The sequence below is a fragment of the Ziziphus jujuba genome, chromosome 10 (assembly GCF_031755915.1).
Source record: "Ziziphus jujuba cultivar Dongzao chromosome 10, ASM3175591v1".
NCBI lineage: Eukaryota > Viridiplantae > Streptophyta > Magnoliopsida > Rosales > Rhamnaceae > Ziziphus > Ziziphus jujuba.
This window is the reverse complement of record NC_083388.1, coordinates 11,489,238-11,503,779: the sequence shown is the minus strand read 5'-3', so window position 1 is coordinate 11,503,779 and position 14,542 is coordinate 11,489,238. Positions and strand designations below refer to the sequence as shown.

The 14,542-nt window shown below is 30.3% G+C and overlaps 2 protein-coding genes across 3 annotated transcripts; both read left to right on the top strand.

Annotated features, from left to right (window-relative positions):
- The first annotated feature begins 4,289 nt into the window (after nt 1-4,289).
- Nucleotides 4,290-8,082, top strand: LOC107411133 (mitogen-activated protein kinase homolog NTF6). Of its 2 annotated transcripts, XM_048469168.2 has the most exons (7): nt 4,290-4,721; nt 5,367-5,496; nt 5,795-5,932; nt 6,658-6,990; nt 7,178-7,361; nt 7,460-7,666; nt 7,763-8,082. In XM_048469168.2, exons 1-6 carry the CDS (start codon nt 4,561-4,563, stop codon nt 7,633-7,635), a joined length of 1,122 nt encoding a protein of 373 aa, XP_048325125.2. In that variant the 5' UTR covers nt 4,290-4,560; the 3' UTR covers nt 7,636-7,666; nt 7,763-8,082. The 2 variants fall into 2 exon arrangements, with proteins under 2 accessions (XP_048325125.2, XP_060668392.1); XM_060812409.1 differs by having other exon boundaries at nt 7,460-8,082.
- An 888-nt stretch (nt 8,083-8,970) lies between these two features.
- LOC107411150 (mitochondrial hydrolase YKR070W) lies at nt 8,971-13,175 on the top strand. The gene is made up of 12 exons (XM_016018682.4): nt 8,971-9,188; nt 9,278-9,381; nt 9,555-9,590; nt 9,848-9,921; nt 10,091-10,131; nt 10,570-10,641; nt 10,788-10,992; nt 11,392-11,487; nt 11,631-11,698; nt 11,972-12,158; nt 12,247-12,330; nt 12,900-13,175. The coding sequence occupies exons 1-12, from the start codon at nt 9,076-9,078 to the stop codon at nt 12,957-12,959; spliced, it is 1,140 nt and encodes a 379-aa protein (XP_015874168.3). The 5' UTR covers nt 8,971-9,075; the 3' UTR covers nt 12,960-13,175.
- The last annotated feature ends 1,367 nt before the right edge of the window (nt 13,176-14,542 follow it).

Genomic DNA, 14,542 nt, shown 5'->3' with positions numbered 1-14,542 from the left:
AAACTTTTATTTTTACTTTTTTTAATTTTTATATAACTTTAGTTACTCTAACTATTATCATGAAGATAATTAAAAAAATAATATATGAGTTATAATGAAAAAGTCAATTTTCTATTTGAATAATGTAATTATTTATAATTATATATATATGAGTACTGTTAACAAATCAATTTTATCCATTTCGAGTAATATAATTATTGGGAAAAAAAAGATGAATAATAATAAAAATTAATTTTATTTTGATAAAATAATATTTTAACCAAATTTTATAATACAGTATGATTCTACATAAAAATTTATACAATAATAATACATTCCAACACAATATAATACAACAAAACTAAAACAGTGCAATTTTGCATATCAAATGCACCTAATTTCCTAGCAGAAATAAAATAAATGGGCAAACAAGTTGAAAATATTGATGAGGACAAAACAGATTGTAGTAGAACAATAATACCAATATTATCCAACCATCGCAAGCAATTGTCAACACACGTGTGAAAATGACAAAAAGGTCAGCTACTTTGTTTGCCAAAAAAGTCTCGCACCGATTTTCAGCAGTTAGAGAGGACGGGTTTTCCATGACTTGCAGTGCCAAACATTGATTAGAGCTCTCTCTATTCTTTGTACTTGGACAGTTGGGCTTCTCAGCTAAGAAGGTGTGCCAAAAAAAAAAAAAAAAAAGACTTGAAAGTCTCTCTTTTTCACATTGTTTGGCAGTAGGATTATCTTTTATTCTATGTATATATTTTTGTCTGTATTTATTTTTTTTGAAATCATGCTTTTGTCTATATATGTTTGGTCTATCTATTTCTATTGTGAATATCTATTATATACCATTAATTCAGAGCATTCCAAGAGCTCTTTAAAAATAAAGAATATTTTTTTCAAAACAGTATCCCTTAAAATAGAGTATAAAATCTTAACACATTCTCTAACCAACTTTTTATTTTTCTTTATATATCATTTTTTTTAATTTAAATTATTTTTTAAATATTATAATATAGTGACATAAATATTTATAATGTATTAATTTAAAGTAATATAATATTAAGATAAAATGTGAATTTAACTTTTTACATTTGAAAAAGATAAATCCATTTTTTATATTAAAAAAGTAAATATAAATAAGCCCATTAAAGTTATTTTTTAAAAATTAGCTCTTTATTTAAAAAGCATGAAACAAATAGAAGTTCCTTGGATATACTTTCTGCTTCAGCAAAAAATGAAAAAAAACAAAAAAAAAAACAAAAAATTCCATTAATTCAGCACTGCACCTTATGTAAAACCAAACAGTTTGGCGCTTTTTTATAAGGATCAGTCTTGATCCTTGACTTTGGTCTAGACCTATGCCTTTAAGACAATGGGTCCCTCAAAGACTTCTACATTCAATTGCATGGGAGTAGGTGGGAATCGTTTTTACTTCTTAAAGCTTAAGAATGGAACTTCATTGTTTGACTATTTTTTTTTTTCCCGACTATTAAAGAAAAAAAGGAAAAAGAAAAAAAGAAGATATTTCATTCAAAACTTAAATAGGAAGGCTGTGGTTTGTCAATTACATTATTATTGATGACTTTGAGATTGGTGTGTTTTGGGTTATAATGATAGAGATTGAATTGGAAAATAATTAAATATTTCCTCCTAATGTGGGAAAACATTTTTATATGACCATGGAAACGTGAAAGATTTGCATTAATTTGTTTTAAACCAGGAAGGAAAAAATATTACTTAAAATAATACTTTCCGAAGCACAATGATTTTCAGGTAAACTATCCACGTCGGGTTAAATTAAATGCACTCTCAGAGTGCATTGGTTGTGAGTCATTCTTCTAGATGCAAATTTTTCTTCCTCAATTTAGGAACCAAGATTGGTAACGTTGTAGTATGTGGGTTATAGTCTGTGCAATATGGGCCACAAGTCCTATGCTATTGGGCCTGTTGCGGCAGAACCCTCTACTATTTTCTTTAGGATTTCTCTTAATTAATTGCTTATGCTATTGCTAATATAAACCTTAACAGACATTTGGTATGTAGGATATAATCGAATTGGAATTGAAATTCAAATGAGATGGAAGAAAATTTAATTCAGTTTTGTGTGTTGATAACAATTGAAAGATTAATTTTTCGTATAATTATTATTAAAATAAATATATGTTTTCATATAATTGATTTTTGAATTAGACAATATAATTTAAATTAGATAAGTTCAATATAAAAAATAGATTATTCTTTTATCTAATTATTTTATAAAAAAATATTTAATTAATTTATAAATCATTAATATGAATTAGTAAAACAAAATATGTTAATCTATACATCCATTTAAAAAGAGAAAAACAAAATGATACTATTAATATATATATATATATATTAATGATTAAAAAATAACTTAAAAGAATCTGAAAAAAAAAAGAATGGGAAGGAGCAAAAATTAGCTTTCATTCTAAAATCTCACCATTAATTAACTTTCATTCTTTTATATCTTTGGGAATTCGAAAAGTTTTAACTTAATATTGTTTGATAATGTGCTGATTTATAGTTTTTGGTTTTTGTTTTTGTTTTCTTTATTTGTTACTTTTCATCTAATTGTGTATAATTTATTAATCTTAAATGTTTATTATTAGTATTAATTAGTAATAGTTTCAATTTGTTACACATCTTATATGGTTAAAAGGAAAAATAAAACAAAACAACGAACACAATTTGAAATTATGTTCAATTTGGCATTTATATTTTTTTCTCTTATTTTCATAGTTAAGTAAGATGCCTAATAAACTTTAACTATTACTAATAAATATGTTAAAATTTTAACATAAACAAATTACACATGATTAGGTAATATATATATATATATATATATATATATATATATATATATATATATAACTAAAAACCAAAACATTATCAAACGCACCTACGTTTTCCTTTTAACCACTATATTTAGAAAAATGTTGTTTTATCATTATTTGTGATAGAACATCATAAAGACCTACATACCATATGGTAATTTAATTTATTACAATTAAAGTGTTCACTTACAAATATTAGACTTTTAATGTATTTGTAGGTTTGGCTAAGTAGTAAAATTATTGAAAGGATTTTATTCATTTGAATCCTTTGCTTTTTATTTTTCAGTACTTGTCAATACTTGGTTATTATTATTTTTTTTTAACATTAGAAATGGATATTAACACATGTCTAATATGAATTATATTATCTTTTTGAATTTTTTTATTATAAAATAATGTTATATTATCCATTATATTAAAGATCAACAGTGGAAATTAAAAAACAAGCACAATCAAACTTGTAAAAAAGAGCAAAGGATCCTTATTTCTACTGAAAATCCAGTATTCATGTCTTGGGCTGACAAGCTTCATGTCTTGGCTTGACAAGCTTGAGTGAGATTTTCTCTCCCCTTCAGTTTAGAATATAATGTAATTCTTATGTAGAATAAAAGTTATTAGATTTTTTTTTATAAAAATAATTAATAAAACAATAAATACCTGTAATTAATAATTGCTACAATAGTAGTTGGTCCAACTAGTATGATCATTTGACTATGAACTAGAATTTATTTTTATCTTTATATATATATATATCCGAAGAATTGAAAATATTCTTCAGAAGTTTCAGGGGGCACAAAGTATGAAAAAGTGTTTAAAACCTCCCCTCGGAGTTTACTCTAGATCTATATTAAATTATTTATCCTATTTATTTATTAAATAATATGATAAAATAATGTGAAAATATTATTAGTTGAAAAATTACTATAATTTAAATATAAAATACTAAAATTCATATAGAATACAATAAAATATTATTTCATGTTCTGTTATTTAGTAAATTAATTTCTTAAAAAATTCATAAAAAAATAAAATTTGTTAAAAAATTTGACATCTCTAGCATTATGATTAACCACTAAACAGCAATTAGTTTTAATTGGGATGCATTTAGAAATGTCCAACATTGAAAGGAGAACTTGGGCTAATTGGGCTAATAGTTTAAATAATCCAAACCCTTAATATTAAACCAAACGATTTTTTCTATTTTTTATTTTTCATTTTGGTGAATTAATATCGAATTAAAATATTATGTATTCGTAAGAATTAAACAAAACTTATCTTTGACAATGGTGCAATGCATGAACGACGAATGCCCAACTTCACCAAAATGCAATTACTTTGAAGAATATTCTCATAAAAAATAAATTAATTAAAAAAAAAAAAAAAAAGAAACTTTGAACAAACGAGGTCTTGGTCCTCTTAATGCAAAAGAATGGTCTTGGTCCGCTAATAAGTTACACACAGACTTTACCTATTTTTCTCCATTTCTTTGTCCAATCAAAAAGACTTGAGAAAACCACAGATTCCATATTCAAAATTCAAAGTTCAAACCCAAACAAGATTAAAGCAAAGGATTGTCCACCCCACCACTACCACTTTCGCTTTGCTTTCATATGTTTTGTTTTCCCTTAGCTTTATCTTGGCTAATATGGTCCCCTGAGAAAGCTTTGCCTTTTTCTTATCTCTTACTCTTTATACAGCGTGAGAAGAAATGGAGAATGAGAATGAACCAATGGAGATTGAAGCTAGAGGAATTCCAACGTACGGAGGTAGATGCGTCCAGTATAACATTCTGGGTAACCTTTTCGAAGTACCTTCCAAGTATGTCCCTCCTATAAACCCTGTTGGTCGTGGTGCATACGGAATCGTTTGGTATGTCTTTTTTCTGCTTTTCTTTTATTCTCGAGCTGCCCAGATCCTTCACTTTTGCTTACATTTTCAGATACCCTTTTGGGTTTAGACTAGTTTCCATGGTGGATGGTGTGCTAATTTGCTCGGTTTGTTAGATGCTTTTTGTTTTGTGTACTGTTTGGGTTATGGGGGGCGAAAAGCTGAGATAATTGAGAGATTGAATATTCTTTAACCGGCAAAAGTCAAATTCAACTTTGAACCATAGATATCGAATTTTTTATTTTGATTAATTTATTATGCTGAGATAAGCTGAGTCCGGGCTTTACTTTTCTTGGCTTAGTGAAAAAACAACCAAAGTTTGTAGTAGTTTTTTAATTTACTTTCCTATAATTCTCTACTTTTATCTGAAACAATAGCCATTTATATGTCGTTTACCTCTGTTTAACAGATTCACTTTTTTAGTTGTCACTTTGCCTGATTGGCAGTAAATGGTGGTATTCTTTATTGAGGATTTATAATTTTCTCATTTCATTTAATTGATAAATTCACAAATATGAATTCAAACATATTTGTGTTGAAGTAATGGTAATTTCTAGGCAAATGTTTGTTAGTATTCTTGAAGTTTTCTAAATATGAATAGAGGTACTTTTGATTTTCTTATTGCAGCTGTGCAACAAATTCTGAGACGAAAGAACAGGTCGCTATCAAAAAGATTAGCAATGCATTTGACAACAGGATCGATGCAAAGAGGACACTCCGGGAGATAAAGCTCCTTTGTCATATGGATCATGATAATGTAATGATCAGAGATCATGACCTTTTGCTTTGACTTCTATATTTTCTGTTTTTACTTTTGCCCAAAAAAAAAAAAAAATTGTTCCCAAAATGCTAATTAAATTCCTTATTCTGCTTATGCTTCATTATTTCCTTCTTTTTTTTTTTTTTTTTTTTTTTTTATCTTATTTATTTCTACTGCTATGTAGAATAGAATAAAAAAATTGCAAAAATGTGAAAGGTTGCATCGTTAAGGACATCTGTACTGGTCACTTAACTATGCAGTGACTGAGGAATGATTGAGTTTCTTTATTGTGTAGATTGTCAAAATTAAGGACATAATTAGTCCACCAGAGAGGGATAAGTTCAATGATGTCTACATTGCTTATGAACTCATGGATACTGACTTGCATCAAATAATACGCTCCAGCCAGGCTTTGACAGATGATCATTGTCAGGTATGTATTTCTCTTTGCCTTCTCAGAAAGCAAACAGTCCAGCTTTGTAGCTACAGATTTTACAATTTTTACTTATAAGTGAGGAGTCTATAGTTTATTGGAAGAAAAATTGACATAACTTGTGGTGCATTGTGTGGGATAAGTAATTAAATTTGCTAGAATTGCTTTAGGACTGCTTAGGGTTGGTTTACTTGATAGTATAGGCATGCTGACTCCATGAGTGGCTATACAGTTCAAGTGAACATGTATATAGAATATGCAATGATTTTGGATAGAGCCCTGGGAGGGATGGGCAGGGTTTAGAGGTGCAATTTCTCAGAGATGATAAAGGAAGAGGAACGATATTTGAACTTGTTTTGCAACCATTTCGTGGCTTGAGCTAAGGTGCCTGCCATCAACAAGGAACCAACAGCTTGCAGCTGTTGTATAATTTTTTGCATCATTTGTAATTGTTTTTAAATATGAATCTACAACAATCAAGCTAACTTGGTTTCAATAAAATATTGAGGCATGTTGTTTAGATACTTCATTCCAAAACATGATTTTATCGCATTTGGACCCTAGGATTCTCATTGTGGTGGATATACTAGGCATGTTGTAATAACAAATGTATATTCAAATTTGTAACATGAAATTGTGTATTCCTTTTAAATATGCTGAAATGCCAAACTCCTATTTCTCCAAATTGGTAAAATTTTTAATCAGCATTTCTAATGGATTGGCAGTATTTCCTATATCAATTGTTGCGTGGATTGAAGTATGTACACTCAGCAAATGTGTTGCATCGGGATCTGAAACCAAGTAACTTGCTTCTCAATGCAAACTGTGACCTCAAGATTTGTGACTTTGGTCTTGCAAGGACTACCTCAGAGACAGATTTCATGACGGAATATGTGGTAACCCGTTGGTACCGAGCACCTGAACTGCTGCTCAACTGTTCGGAATACACTGCAGCTATTGATATTTGGTCAGTTGGGTGCATTTTGATGGAAATCATTAGAAGGGAACCACTATTTCCTGGTAAAGACTATGTTCAGCAGTTGGCTCTCATAACTGAGGTGTGCCTTTCCTTTCCTCTATAATTCTTTTGGAGTTTTCAGTATTACAGTTCTGCATGCTGGAAAAAGTATATCTTTTTGTGGGAATTGTTTAGAATGTTTGTTAGGACTATTTATAAAATTTTGATTGACAAACTATGAATATTGTTTTATTGATTAATAAATTGTTGATCATTCTACAATACAGCTACTAGGTTCGCCAGATGATTCAGATCTTGGGTTCCTGAGAAGTGACAATGCTCGGAAGTATGTGAAGCAGCTCCCACATGTCCCCAAGCAATCCTTTGCACAGAGGTTCCCAAATGTGTCACCAGTGGCAATTGATCTTGCAGAAAAAATGCTAGTGTTTGATCCAAGCAAACGCATTTCTGGTATGTCTTTCAGCATTCGTTAACACTAGAGCAATCTAACATTTCACTTTCTCATTGATTTTTCTTTTGTGTATCTCTTCTGTATTATGTTTTCAAAGTTGAGGATGCACTGAATCACCCATTCTTATCAAGTCTTCATGAGCTCAATGAGGAGCCCACTTGTCCATCCTCTTTTGTGTTTGATTTTGAACAAATATCCTTGAATGAAGAAGATATTAAGGAGATGATATGGAGGGAGTCTCTAAACTTCAACCCAGATAGAATGCTGGAATAAATTCCCCCATGGTGCTCGCTTTGTTTCCCGGGTTTGGTTCGGTTCATGATTGAAGGATTGATTTTGGCTTGAAAGATTAGTATATATATATATATATATAATATAATTATATGCATATATGATATAGGTAACCTATGTAATGAGGTGCTGTGGGGAGACATAATCTCCCATATATCGAGAGGATCATGAAGAGTAGTATTGGGAAGTTGCTGGATTCATTCTTTTGAGAGTTGGTTTGCATAAAAAGAAGGCTCGAATTGTTGCTCCTGGTTAGTCTTCGTTTCTGGCAGTGTTCGCCGTACTGTAAAAACCCTGTACTTTCTATACAGAAAAAAGAAAAAAAACTGTAGTGTAGAATTTTTAAGAACAGGGAAGTAATGTATTGATTGGGTTTAAAACTAGCGTTTGAATGCCTCTTAGACCATTACAGTTACTTTTGGCCATTTATCTTGGTTTGTTGCTTTAGAATGCTAATATCTAATATCTATGTTGAATCATGCTTAGAATGCTTAATATCTAATGTCTATGTTGAATCAAAATGGCATTTGTGGTAATTTATCAAGAAAAAAAACATGGCATTGTAGTAGAACAAGGTGATAGAATTCTTGTGTGTGTGTGTATATATTTCAGTGACTGTAGCATTATTGTATATAAATATATATGAATGTATAGTTTTATTTTATGAGGGTAAAGCTTGAAGGAAAAAGTCAATATTCTTATGAAAAATGTTCCACTACCAATGATGAAAAAAAAGATAAAAAATTGAACATATATATATATATATATATATATATATATTTTTTTTTTTTCTACTAGAAAGAAAGAAAGTTTTGAAAATTTTTGGGTTGTTTCTACAGTTAACTTAAATTGTGTTTACCCAAAAAAAAAAAAAAATAATAATAATAATAAGACAAAAAAAACCCTTAAATTATGTAATATTAAATTATTTTTTTTGGGCACAAAATGGTGAATTAAATTAATTCAAATCAATTATAATTTATAAAATTATTTGCATTTTCGCTCTCTGACTACAAAAATCAATTTAATATAATCGTTTTTTTTTTTTTTTTTAATAATTATGGCAAAACTAGTTATACATATGGTCCAAAAATAAACTAATAGAATAGAACAAAGCAATTTTTATATCAAATACATCTAGTGAAATTATAAGAAAATAATAGTTTTAGCCTTTCAGGTTGCAATTTGAGAAATTTTACAATAAGGGACAAAGTGCAAAAAATAGTATACCCTTGATCATATAAATATTACGTAATTTATAAAATCGAACGGCTACAACTAATTCATAGAATTCGGCCTCAACACCTCACTGTATCGGTAAAATTCTGTATACAATCGCAGTTAGCAGTTATAGGTTGACATTCAGTCAGTCTCGGAGGTTGAAGAAGAGCTCTTCTACCATTTTCCTGTGAAAACCTCACGATGAGTTTCCGGATGGTAGCAAAAGCATCACGAAGCCGAAACAGAGAGCGCTTATCTCCAATTTTCTCCGCAGTCAGACGCTCATTCTCCGATGTCTGCTCTCAATCTACACCGTCCGTATAAAATAATACTCCATTACTTCGATTTTTTTTTTTTTTTTGGCATTTTCGGAAATATCAAAATAGTGGCTTGATTTTAGCAGACCTTCGTTTGGGATTGTTTTCGACATCGACGGCGTCGTTTTACGTGGCGACATTCCCATTGGAGGATCTCCGCAAGCACTCAGAAGATTGTATCACACCTCTGGTCTCCATTTTCTTTATTCCTCTTTCTTAATGTTTCTGATTCAATTTTTTTTTTTTTGATATTTTTAGGGCTTAAATTACTAATTCCCATTTCAACTATTTCACTTGCTTGCTCGTGATGATTTTCAAATTATTTATTTAATTTTATTTTTGTCGTTGGGTTCGGAATTGCAGGGTCTTTGAGAGTTCCGTACATATTCTTGACAAACGGTGAGTCGTTTTTATATTGAGTTGAAGCAAATGCTAAACTTTCAAATTTGCATATCATAAAGCAGTTTTGAGATACATTAAAAAAAAAAAAAAAAAAAAAGGTGCTACTTTTCTCTGAGAACATTAGACAAATATCAAATATGCATGTTTAAATTTCGTTTTCTGGGTACAAGTAGTTTATGTTTTCTGCCCAATCAGTAAATTTTCTGTGGAATTATAAAGCTAATACTATCATTGATACTTATTTTACATCAAAGGAGGCGGTTTTCGAGAATCTACAAGAGCCCGCGAGTTAAGCGAACTATTGGGTGTTAATGTTACACCTTCGCAGGTATTCCTCTTTATATGTTATGTGATAGATGTTTGCAAAATTCTCATTTCCTTCCTGGGCACTAATTGGAGTCTTTTATTTTTTCAAAAATTTTATTAAGTATGTATTTTTTATTTGATTATTTTTTGGTGAGGGACGGACTTTTTTTTGTGAACCATGCTTCATGTAGGTTGTACAGGGCCATTCACCTTTCAAGCAGTTGGTAGACAGGTATGCCTCAAAAACTAAGTAAGAACTTGTTTATGGAGTTGTTGGAAGTTTGTGTCTTCCTTGAAATTTCATTTGCACCTGCCTGCTGTCTGACTAAATTAATTGCCGTCTAGTTTCTGCTATCCAATTGCTAAAATTACACCTTCTGAAAGTCAACCTGATATCTATATCTTAGTCCTTCTTTTACAATACTTTACATCCATGATCAAATCTGATATTAGTATTCTGATACATGGCACCGATAAAGGGTTCTGTATGACTGACTTTAGTAATATGCCATTGCAATTAAAAAATTACTTCTTGCAACACCTGAATCAATTTGTATATAGAATATTGTTATGCAATATTTATGTTGCAGATAATAATTTCGAGAAGCGTACGATCTTAATTATCTGGTGCCTTTATTTACTGAAGTGTTATATTTTCTGTGTCCTACAGATACAAAAATGAACTTGTTGTTGCTGTGGGGAAAGGAGAACCTGCTGCAGTGATGTCTGAATATGGATTTAAGTAAGATTCTGATCAGCTTATCTTGGCTTAGCTGGTTGGTGCTTTTCTTTTGTTGTAATTAACTGCTGGATTTGACCTGATATATCACTCCTGATTTGCTTATATATATATATATATATATATATATATTTTTTTTTTTTTTCCAGAAATGTTCTTTCAATTGATGATTATGCTTCATGCTTTGAAAACATTGATCCATTAGCACCATATAAGAAATGGACAACGAAGGTCACCTCTAAAGATAGAACTACTGAGGAGGTGCGGGTGCCTCTAAGAAACAATGTACAGTCTCAGAGAGTTCAAGCAGCATTTATAATTAGTGATTCTGTTGATTGGAGCAGAGACATTCAGGTTATTAGAAATATATATATATATATATATATATATATATGTGCATATCTTCTATCTTAGGAGCGTCATCAATGTTAGCAGTGATTCATCCATATTCACCCCAAAAAAAAAAAAAAAAAAAAAAAGAAAAAAAAGCGGTGATTCGTCCATGCATTGGAATTGGTCAAATAGATAATTGGTTGCTTGTCATGATTCCTCAATTTTCCCTTGAGATTAACCGTTCAAAAGTACCCATTTTCTGTTTGTTTTTTGAACTCATAAATGGTATCAATTTCCATAGCTCCTTAAATTTTATATCCCCATTTTCCTGTCCTATTAAAATTTACAAATCTATGTATAAATGGAATTAGAAGCTTAAAGAGTCTTAACTGTCTTATTGGTGACAAATGTTGGTATCAGGTTCTATGTGACATTCTCAGAACTGGAGGTCTTCCTGGTCGGGATATTGGTCACCAACCACAACTCTATTTCGCACATGATGATCTTGCCTACCAGGTCAGTTCTGATTTTCCCCTGTATGTTGATTAATTCCGATGTTAATTCAAATTAAATTGAAATAATTGATTTATTGGTTATCTATTGAACTATATTTTATTGAAAAAATAATTAGCGTACTGACAAGGTGCCACGAAAGATAGGCTGCTTTTCCTTCTGAACGTCTTGGTTTGGGAGCTTTCAGAATTGCATTAGAAGCGGTCTTCAATCGGTAATTCTTTATAATGGTATATAGTATACTTTAAAATTCAAATTTATATATTTGATCTGGATTGTTACCTCAATCCATTCGGGCTGGCTGTAACAAAAATAAGTATAATCAGGTTCATTTGACTCAAATGAGCTGTGGCAGAATCCACACTAAAAAGAGATGCCCCAAAATTTAAGATGGGATGAACTAACAATGTCATCAGTCAAGCTAATGAAATTTCAAGTTTATGTGATGATTCATGTTCTGTCCTAATGTGAATAATTTAATATGCAGAGTTCACCAACATCCTCTGGAATATACATGCTATGGGAAACCAAATCCCTTCGTATTTAAGAATGCAGAAATCTTACTTGAGCAACTTGTGTCATCTCTTCATCATGCAAATGCTGCAAGTCATCATTTCAAAACACTCTATATGATAGGAGATAATCCTTTAGTTGACATCAAAGGCGCAAAGAAGGTTTGTCGCCCATCAGAGATTTGGTTGCACTTTTTACATGAGTATTTTATATATAGTTAGATTATATTTCTTGATCATTCTTTTTTAGGCAGGACATCCCTGGTTTTCTATTCTGACAAGGACAGGGGTTTTCAAAGAGAAGGGAAATCATCCCAACTTTCCAGCTGATCTAGTAAGTGAAATCCTGTGATAATATGCTAGTTCTTTTCTCAAATACAGGGTTTGAGGGGTTGTAGAGGAATAGGATCACAACTGAAGATGCAAATCCAACACTTACAATCAGCAGGATGCGTATAAAAGGGTTATTCATCGAGCTACCTTGGAATTTAAGACAAGTGCAAGAATTCTATGGTGGATTTAAAATTCATCAATTAGCTCTCTTATGGTTTTGAAATTTATAGTACAATTGGTTCTAATTAACGAAATTAGACAGAACAGCAGGGAAAAATCTGAGGTGGTGGCTTTTTGTGAAATACCGTGGCAGGTCGCTTTTTTAATTTTTCTCTTTAGCTTTTAACTTTTACCCAGCCATGGGCTAAACAAAAGGTTACATTTACTGGATTTTCTACGTTGGAGTCCAGCATTAAGACGTAGAGGTGACATTGGCTAAAAAAAATTATGTAACATATTGCTTATACCTGATTAATTGATTCTAATAAAAATCCGAAGTTGATACTTTTGTGACCTGAAGTCCTAAATAGCACTGTTTTCCCTAACACGCACTCCGTTATGTTTGTGCAGGTTGTTGACACTGTGGAGGAAGCTGTGGACTATATTCTGAAAAAGGAATGTAACTCTTGAGTATGGTCTACCAGAATATACATATATATTTCTAGATTTGATATATATAATTTTTCTCTACTTGATTATTATTGCGGAAAAGGGTGGGATTTTCATATGAAAGTGAAGAGAAATAAAAGAAGTTGGTTTCCAATTAGTTGCAATTCATAGAAGTTTTCTAGGCATGTAGTCCAGGTTCATATATTTGTGATGAAATCCATAGTTTGATATTTAATTTTTTCATTCTATTATAATTGGAGAATTAAGTTTTCATTTAGATGGAAATGTTTCCTCCGAGATTTAGTTGCATTCTATTAGACATTAACAAGCACCGATCCCATACATGCTGCAAAACTCATCCCAACAAATAATCAATTCTACTTTTGATGTCAAATAAATCAATTAGTGTAAAGATTTTTAAATCTTTTGCCATCCTTTCGATTTCCATGCCACCAAGACAAGCTCACCATCAGATTCAGATTCCTAGACAGTTTCTCTGATCTCTCAGCTCTAGAATAAGTAAATAAATGCTTCCTCTCTCTGAGTTTTATGCAAGCCAGATATTTCAATAAAAACTCTTTGTTTTTCTTTTGCAATTTGATAATTTTGAAAATCTTTGGTAGTGCTTAGAAGTTAAAACTCCTAAAGAGCGGCCGAAAAGGAAAAAATATTTATAAGTGCCTTTTTTTTTTTTTTGGTTTTGTTTTGTTTTGTTTTGTTTTTTGTTTTTTGTTTTTTTATTTTATTTTTTATTTTTGGTTTCTTTCCTCAAAGAATCGATCCTTTTCCAAAACGAGTTCTTCATATTTTAATTAAAATAGTTAACGCTCTTAAAAATATTCACCCAAAAAAAAAAAAAAAAAAAGGTAAACGCTCTTAAAAATTTTATACGAATCACTTGCCAAAAAAAAGAAAAAAAGAAAAGAGAAAGGAATATGTATAATTGGAATGGGAGTTTTATGCATATTTGTGTTTTTCCATAAAGTTATGTTTCAATATATTATAAGCTTAAATATATTCATGAAATTATTGAATAATTTCCCAGTAATCTTTTATCAAAATTATTATATTTTTTATTTAAAAATGTATTCATTTTCATTTTTTTATTGCAATAATTTGCTAGTAATGCTTTATCAAAATTATTATATTTTTTATTTAAAAATTTATCGATTTCATTTTTCTATTGCAAAAATTTGCTAGTAATTTTATTTTATCAAAGTTATTATATTTTTCAATATTTAAAAATTGTCCTTTTTCATTTTTTAACCAGAAAACAAAAAAAATCAGATTGCCCAGCCTCTTGCAAACCTGTAGGGTGTATTGAGGATACATTTGACTATCTTTGACTGCCTATTCAGCTTTATCTTGCTTGCGATGTCAGTGTCCATTGTATTTTACGGCTTTGTCAGTTACAAGATGCAGCAGTCATAATACACTGCTCAGCTGATTTGTTGGAGTGGTCAGCGTTTGTACACATGCTATAACAAATTTAGTTAGTAGTTAGTTTTGTAATTAAGCTGACAGAAACTTGGTTTGCTGCTTAATTAGTTTAGTAAGTGAGCTGATAAAAATTTGATTTGGTGCTTACATTACACATAAAAACA

Coding starts and splice junctions, on each gene's coding strand:
- LOC107411133 (XM_048469168.2), top strand. CDS start 4,561: ATGGAGAATGAGAATGAACCAATGGAGATTGAAGCTAGAGGAATTCCA. Junction 4,722..5,366: donor GGTGCATACGGAATCGTTTG/GTATGTCTTTTT, acceptor TTCTTATTGCAG/CTGTGCAACAAATTCTGAGA. Junction 7,362..7,459: donor TCCAAGCAAACGCATTTCTG/GTATGTCTTTCA, acceptor ATGTTTTCAAAG/TTGAGGATGCACTGAATCAC.
- LOC107411150 (XM_016018682.4), top strand. CDS start 9,076: ATGAGTTTCCGGATGGTAGCAAAAGCATCACGAAGCCGAAACAGAGAG. Junction 10,642..10,787: donor ATGTCTGAATATGGATTTAA/GTAAGATTCTGA, acceptor TTTTTTTTCCAG/AAATGTTCTTTCAATTGATG. Junction 12,331..12,899: donor CCAACTTTCCAGCTGATCTA/GTAAGTGAAATC, acceptor ATGTTTGTGCAG/GTTGTTGACACTGTGGAGGA.